The sequence below is a fragment of the Psittacula echo genome (genome assembly GCF_963264785.1).
Source record: "Psittacula echo genome assembly, chromosome: 5".
Classification (NCBI taxonomy): domain Eukaryota; kingdom Metazoa; phylum Chordata; class Aves; order Psittaciformes; family Psittacidae; genus Psittacula; species Psittacula echo.
Window position 1 is genome coordinate 82,761,497 of NC_137739.1, and position 8,176 is coordinate 82,769,672.

Genomic DNA, 8,176 nt, shown 5'->3' on the forward strand with positions numbered 1-8,176 from the left:
CTGCCTTGTGAGGGGAGGGGGACGCGGAGAGGGTATAGATCGCTGCTAGTGCTTAATCCGTGTCCTTTTCCTCTCAGGGTGGTTTTGCAGTGCTGCGAACATTTTAATAGCCTACACCGAGCAGCGACGTCTCCGAAGGAATACTTCCCCTCTGCTGTCGGGGTGGGAAGTTCGGTGTCTACAGCCGCCGGCGGAACTTGAGCGGTGTGGTACGTGTTGCCTCGCCGGGCCCGGAAGCGGCGTGACCGCTATTACCTCAGCGCTGGGGAGTCGGTCACGGAGCGGGGTTTGAGGTGGTTGCGTTTGTGGTGAGGCCGTTATTGCTTATTGCCGTGTGTTGGCTTTGCCTCTGCTCTTCGGGTGTCGAGAAGGCGAGCGGGATCTGGGCCCGGTGCTCAGGCTGCTGGTGGGGGTGCTGTCAGGGGTAAGGGAGGTCGTCGTTGGAAGCTGAGGTTTGGAACTGTTGGGTGGTGGATCAGTGCTGGTAGAACGTTGCATAAGGATGGAAAGCGGGCAAAAGTGTATTAACATTTCCCATTTTCGTCTTCATGGTACCTGGGGTGAGAGGAGGGGGAAGAGAGCAAGGGCAAGTCAATGCTTTTCTGCATCTTTCATAGAATCATTAGATGGCCTTAAGGTCCTTTCCAGCCTTAACTATTCTATAAGTCTAATCATAAAATGGTTTGGGTTGAACAGGGCCTTAAGATCATCTAGATCCAACCCCCTTGTTCTTGGAGCAACCTGGTCTAGCGGAAGATGTCCCTGCCCATGCCAGGGGGTTGGAAATGGATGAGCTTTGAGGTCACTTCCAACCCAAACCAGTCTGTGATTCTGTGAATTTATTTGGTCTCTACAGTCCTCTCTGTAATCCCAAGCCAGATACATTGAGGGAGCAAAGGGCTGGATGACTTAAGGAAGGAGCATGTAGGACTGCATATATTGCTATAGGACTTAATATGTCAAAACTTTTGTCATCCACGACTGTCAGATGAGACTGTCATTCTGGTCTAGACAGCAGCAGGCTCTGTCTGTTGTGAATTTGTGATTTCCTTGCAGTGGATGCTGTTTTATAGTTACATAGATGGCATCTTTCAGAAACCTTCTTCTTGAGGTTATCTTTGCTGATGTTACTTATAATACCTTAACTTACTTATAGTAAAAGGGTAAATGGGAATGCCTTTTTTCCTATTTTCAGTTTTATTTGAAATATTTTACTCGGTTTTTCTTATTTGCATGGATATCATGTCACAGGGAGGGTGGAACACATAGGGTGGAAAGCCTTAAGTAAACTAGAACTCTAAGGAAGTGTAATACCTGATGTTATTCCTTTTTCCAGTGGCTCCGATTTCTAGTTAATATCCGGTTTAAAAACTAAACAGTTTTACAAGCATCCCATGTGAATTTTTTTAATCTTTCTCTTTTTCATTAAAGGTGGGGATAAACTAAAGTAATTCTGGATACTAGTTTTGTTGTTTTCAATTTCAGTTTCAAACCTGTTAACTGCCTTACTGGAAGTGAATTCTTCAAGTGTACCAATATGGCTCTGGCTGGCACGTTACTGTACAACACTTGCTTCCGTGGGAGATGCTGCAGGCACAAAGCTTTGCAGCCCTTACTTGGACCTCTTATCAGTGATTCCATGTCAAAATCATACAGTAGCTACAGGAGGCCAGGGTCACAGCCTGAGGAAAAAACAACTTGGCAAAATGTGGATCTCAGTTTTAAGAAGAGCATTGAAATCTTAAAGACCCAGTTAAGCATGCTGAAGAAGGAGACAGAAGATCACTTAGTTGGACCTGGAGGCCAGTCATTAACCCATTATATGGTGGAACAGACAAGGGTGGTGTGGGAGTTTCGGGGCCAAGAAGATTTAAATAAATGGGTTATTTCGTCTGATGTAGAGATTGGAGGGAAAAGTGAAGTTTACCTCAAATTGGGTAGGAATAACCAGACTGCCCTGCTGTATGGAATCCTCAATACAGAAGTACCTCGTGATGGGGAGACAAAATACAGTGGATATTGTAGTATGAGGTCTAAACCACTAGTGGTAAGTACAGCCTTGTGTTTGCATAGCTTCTGTTATTGAATCCCGGGGCAGAATAAGACAGCCCTGTTTGTAGGCTCCTTGCAGATGAAGGAACTGTAATGAACTTTATATCCAAAATTGGTTTGATTAATAGGTGTCTCTCTAACTTTGAAGAGTGTGTCATAAGGAAAAATTTTCTGGGGTTTAACTTGGTATATTCATCAAACCTGGTTTAGGTGAAAGAGCTCATCTTTTTTTCTCACAGGAAGAGAATAATGTTTTGAAATACACTCTTTAAAGGTCTGGTTCCTAATGCACATCAGAAAAAGCCAGAGACAAATCTTTGATATCTCAGAATTGAGCAAAATAGAACCAGAAATGGATGTGTTTATTATTGATACTGCTTGTTTTATTCCTTATATTTAAGCACTTTTAAGAGAAAAGGAACATTTAGACTCTGTGTGTAAAGTGCTTAACTTTTTAGTCTGTTCTATTGTTTGTGACTTGGCACAGGTACACAGGTAAAATCTTTTCTGGGCCAGAATCTTGAAGTGCAGAGAATATGAGTGAGCAAAATCAATGGGCAAACGAGAGGCAGATGAACACTGCTTAAAATGGTGACATTGTGTCAGAGGAATGGAACAGCAAGTTGGATCTTGCCGTGGACTTGAGCAAGGGTGACTGTCACCTCCTGATTCTGAAGCAGTGGAGTGTATCAGTCCATCTTCATAATGCTGTTTAAAATCAGCGGGTAAAAACATAAATGCAAAGGCTTTTCTTGATTTAAGTAAAAAGGCTGAAATCTGGCAAAACCGTAAAATCAAATGGCCACAGGCCTTATATTAATGTGTTTATTACTGTTTGTATTATTGGTAATCTACTCATCCTGTTACCTATATGGTGGGCTGATAGGACACCTGATAGGTAGCTGTAGTAGTTCTGTAAAATAAAGGGGAAACCTTTGAGGTTTTGGTGCTCATTTTCATAGAATCATAGAACAGTTTGGGTTGGAAAGGACCTTAAGATCATCTAGTTCCAACCCTCCTTCCATGGGCAGGGACACCCCACGCTAAACCATGCCACCCAAGGCCTCATCCAACCTGGCCTTGAACACCGCCAGGGATGGAGCATTCACAACCTCCCTGGGCAACCCATTCCAGTGCCTCACCACCCTCTCAGTAAAGAAATTCTTCCTTAGATCCAATCTAAACTTCCCCTGTTTAAGTTTGAACCCGTTACCTCTTGTCCTTTCACTACAGTCCCTGATGAATAGTCCATCCCCAGCATCCTTGTAGGCCCCCTTCAGATACTGGAAGGCTGCTCTGAGGTCTCCACGCAGCCTTCTCTTCTCCAGGCTGAACAGCCCCAACTTTCTCAGCCTGTCTTCATAGGGGAGGTGCTCCAGTCCCTGATCATCCTCGTGGCCCTCCTCTGGACTTGCTCCAACAGCTCCATGTCTTCCTTATGTTAAGAACAGCAGAACTGCACACAATACTCCAGGTGAGGTCTCACGAGAGCAGAGGGGCAGATTGACTTGGTTTAAGCAATTCTGGCCAAGAATAGACCTGACCCCTGCCCTTCATGGCTCCAAATGACCTCAGTGTAACTCTCTGAAGAGTCTTGGATCTGCCTATGTGCAAATCACAACACTGGGACTTTTAAGATCTCAGGGGGGAAAAGAATTAGACATGCTTGCGATTATTATGCACAGTTAATGACATAAAGTGTTGGAGAACATTAAGTGCTTCCAGTGCTTATATCAGTCTTCCGTAGGAAAAGTTATCACAGGGGATAAATTATCTCACTTCTTCTATTTCTTGTAATCACCTCTGAATAATCTAGTACTGACCACAGACTATTAAACTTAATTAACTGCATCACTACTGATCCATCACTGTAGTGTTCGTGTACTTTCCTGGTAGGGATTTTGGCCCTAGGAAGGAAGCCTGATCTCTGATCGTTACAAGATTGTGGTTTATAGTTAAAGCAGGAGTCAGCAGAGTGGTAATACTGCTATTTGTGTGCTCTGATACAGTGCTGAAGGAAATTCAGAGAGATCAGCAGCTGGTATGATGTAAGAGTTTCCCAGTTTTCACTGTGTCACAGTAGATGCTATTTGACATAGTAAAGAGGGCAGTGTTAAAAGCAGTAGTGCTCTATTCTTCATAGTTTCCTTTTATTAAGGAGGAATAATGTTATTTCTTAATAATTTGTAGGGATCTTTCGCGAGGAAGAAGTATTACGACTGGTCAAACTTCAACAGTCTGTATTTACGTGTGCGTGGTGATGGCAGACCCTGGATGGTAAACATTTACACAGACCCTTACTTCTCTCACCAAAAGGAAGACCTCTACAACTACTTCATGTTCACCCGCGGTGGCCCATACTGGGAGGAAATAAAGGTGAACTAATGAGTCTTGCAAACTAACGAGACTCTCCTGGGGTCCTGGCTCTGTGGAAGAGGAATTCTTTCCACAGTCACAGCTTGTTGGTATTGCTCTTTGTTATGTATCCTTGTGCAACTGGCATGTGCCTTTGGCTTGGGAGTTCCCCAGGCTGGGCTGTGGAAGGGCACACCATACAAACTGTACTAAAGGTTTGACCCACTTTGTGGAACACCTGCTAGAGCTATTACTGGAGTAATGGAATCAATTGAAGCTTAGCAGGCATTGCCATGAACATTCTCTGTGATAACCATGTAGTACAAGTGGATGTAGGCTGGGGTAGGATTTGGACCCTGTGACACGATTTGCTAAACCCACTGACTTCCTGGAGTCAGTCAGACTCAGTGTGGTTTGTCATTCTTGGCCTTCGAATCTGTGACACGTTTGTGGGAATTTTGGCTCTTTTCTGATCAAAATTGGGATATGTCTGTAATTTGCTGCTGGCAGTGTTGAGGGGATTTGCACACCCTTGTGCACTGGCATATTATGAGCGCTTCATAATACCGTATCCAGTCATGTGAGAACAGCCTACTCTTTCACAGGTGAGGAGTCAGGAGTGTTGTTGCTGGCTTGCATGTCTTCCTCTCCTTCTCATCAGCCTCTCCTATTTCTTGCTCCCGCTGCATTCAAAGTGCTTTTAGGTTACTCTGAACAGCTTAGCCTAGAGTACTGATGTCTCAGTATGAAGTTTGCACTCTGAAATAGACAACTTGGGTACAGATGAGCTGTCAACACATGTATGTGCTAGATTTCTTAGTTTCCATTTTACGTCAACATTACTGGAAGGAGATACTCTAGTTGTAAGCAGCAGCTTCTGTGCTGCAGCCTCTCCTTGTGTCCTCACAGGGTAACAACCCTGTATGATGGCTACAAACCCAGTGGCTGCCTATGGATGATCAGTGAAGGGGTTAATGTGGCCCACTGCTCCATGTACCTGCTAGTATTGGGGCCATGTGTAGCATTACTTCATTTACTTAAGGCAGGCTTTTATTTTTTTTCTTAAGTCTTTTGTTTTATGTATTGGTGACGCTGAAGTCTGTGTTTGGTTTGTTTCTGTCAGATTCCATTCTCCAAATTCTTCATCTCCAGTCGGGGAAGAGTTCAGGATGACCAGCATCCTCTCTGGCTAGACAAGGCAAGTTTTCCATAGCCTTTATCTGTATGAAATTGCCTTTAAGATTATATTGTCATGATATAATTTACAAATCCTTTAATGTTTGTGAATTTGAAAATGAAGGGCCTGTTGTTATAAAGTACTTACCCTGTATGCTCATCTTTACATTTAAATTATCCTACTTTGTAATAGCAGTGTCAATTTACTTCAAAGGAGCTCCAAAAATATTTTCAAGAGATCTGTATAACCAAGAAACAGCTCACTTGGCTTTCGAAAGGAAAAGATTAGCAAGGTTCTTTTGAGGAATGATCAAAGTAACTGAGAAATCTCAAACGCCACTTGGCACAGGGCTGTAGAAGTACTGTAAATGTGCTTCCCAATAGAAGACTGAGATTTTATTTGAGGATGTGCCCTTGATGGTGAGCAGTAAATGCATAGATTTATAGGCTCTTTTTTAGTTTTTCAGGCCTTAGTACTAGTCTAAGTATTAAATAAATGTGGTATTTTTCATTTGCTTTCTGCAAATAAGTAAACTAATTTCCTGATTCACAGGAGACATTGGAAAATAGTGTTTCTCTCTTAAAATTCAGTTACCCTCCTTTATGTAATTGAGGGCAGCTTAATATCCAGTGACTACCAACAGGAAAACAGACAATGTTAAAAGTATATATGGAGAGAAAATAAAAGGACCAGTATTTGAATTGTGTTAGTTAAATGTTCCATCCCTGGTAGTGTTCAAGGTCAGGTTGGACAGTCTTGGCTGACATGGTCTAGTGTGAGACATCCCTGCCCATGGCAGGGGGTTGGAACTAGATGATCTTGAGGTCCTTTCCAACCCAAACCATTCTATTGATTCTATGATAATGTTGCATTTGGTTCCTAATTGTGTAATGCAAGAACAAAAGCAGACAAATTGGGAAAACTTTGAGGGCAATTCAGTGATTGACAGCCTGAAACTAATCTGCTGCAAACCAGAAGTTGAGGCTGTAGGAAGAAAGTGTGGATGATGTGAGAAAGGTGGATCAACTAAAACTAAAAATAGGCTTTTGGAAGAAAGCTGTTATAAAAGGCCTGTGTTTAAATAAAGACACTGAAGACTTTATCAGGATTTGGAATATAGATTCATTCAAAATGCAAATGAAAACCAAGTCATATGTGGAGTGTTAAGCATATTTACCTGGAGTTAAAGGGACAGAACAGTTCTTGATCTAAGCATCCTCTACTTAATTTTCATTCCTTGTTGCCTTATGTTTAATATTTCACAGTAAAACATGTGCATATAATATTAAGTGCAGTTGTACAAATATGTTAAAGAAACCTGAAAATAGGGAAGTGGTGTGAAGGCATCAAAGAAATGTTGATAACATGCCTTGGTCCCTCATGGTGCTGCTGTGTTTTCCCAGGAACCAGGAAAGGCATTCTTAAGCAGAAATAAAGTCAGGAAATAGCCAAAGTGTTGCAGGCTTGCGGGGGAATAGACTATGCAAAGCAGGGAGTTCAGTTGGCTTCTGTTACTTAATAGTGTTGGGGGAGAACATTAGGGGAACGGAATAAGGAATGTTCTTAAAAACCTTATTCTAATTGGGAAAGAATGCCTAAGAACCTTGCGTTAATGTAAAACTTGGTAGCAAAGATTTGTGCATTTTAAAACATCTGGTGTGATGCACTTCCACACCATATCAGGTGTAGGACCTGATCCAGATTGAACGTTCCCTTCCATCCTCAATTATACTCTGTGTTTCCACCTCATGAAAGATTGTAACAGACTTTATGAAAATGTGTTTGTACACCCAGTCATGATGAAACTGGCCACACACAAACCTTGAAGGATAAAAACTGCAGTGTTGCTTTAGGTTCAGGTTATCTCTTAATACAGGGCTCTACACAGCTGTAGAAAGGGAGATGTGAAGTACTGTCCCACTGGGAGCTGTGTGGAAACACAACAGTGAAGTGTTCAAGCCTTAAGAAATGCTGCTGCACTTTGAACAGATACCAGTATGAAGTAGATGGCCATGAATTGTAAAATACAAATGTGGTAGATACAAGTGTGTTTGCTTGTGATGTTATACATACTGTTCTAATGCATGTATCTTTTAATTAGATTAGTACCCTGGGATTCACTATTGGAGATAAAGTAAATGGTCCATTCCAGTTGGAAATTGATTTTATTGGCCTGCTGAATGATAGAGCTCATACAGAAGAATTCGCCTATGAAACATATGAAAAGAATCCTCCACTCTAAGCTGGGCAGGTGGCTTTTGGGACATCCTTCAGCTGCTTCGTTCATTTCTATAAAGCACTTAAGGTGTGGCCTGTAACAACTTGAAGATTCTAAGTAAATGTTGGAGTGACACTGTTGGCATCTTCAAGCTGCCAAACGCGGGATCCTGGAGAGACTGTACATACATGGACTGGAATACAGCCTGAGGAGAAGAGGGTGACCCAGTAGGAACTGGTGACTGGGTAAGTTCTAGCTTTTGTCCTGACCTTAACAGAAATAAAAGTATTTCACAAGCTTCTTGTAGTTCTTTTTGTTTTTTTTTTTTTTCTTTCACAATTTCATTTTCTACATTGTAAAACACTTGTATCCAC

The 8,176-nt window shown here is 42.1% G+C and overlaps 1 protein-coding gene across 1 annotated transcript; it reads left to right on the forward strand.

The window, feature by feature from the left end:
• The first annotated feature begins 22 nt into the window (after positions 1-22).
• Positions 23-8,108, forward strand: NDUFAF1 (NADH:ubiquinone oxidoreductase complex assembly factor 1). The gene is made up of 5 exons (XM_080619137.1): positions 23-209; positions 1,486-2,047; positions 4,243-4,428; positions 5,531-5,605; positions 7,686-8,108. The coding sequence occupies exons 2-5, from the start codon at positions 1,538-1,540 to the stop codon at positions 7,824-7,826; spliced, it is 912 nt and encodes a 303-aa protein (XP_080475263.1). The 5' UTR covers positions 23-209; positions 1,486-1,537; the 3' UTR covers positions 7,827-8,108.
• Positions 8,109-8,176: the final 68 nt, after the last annotated feature.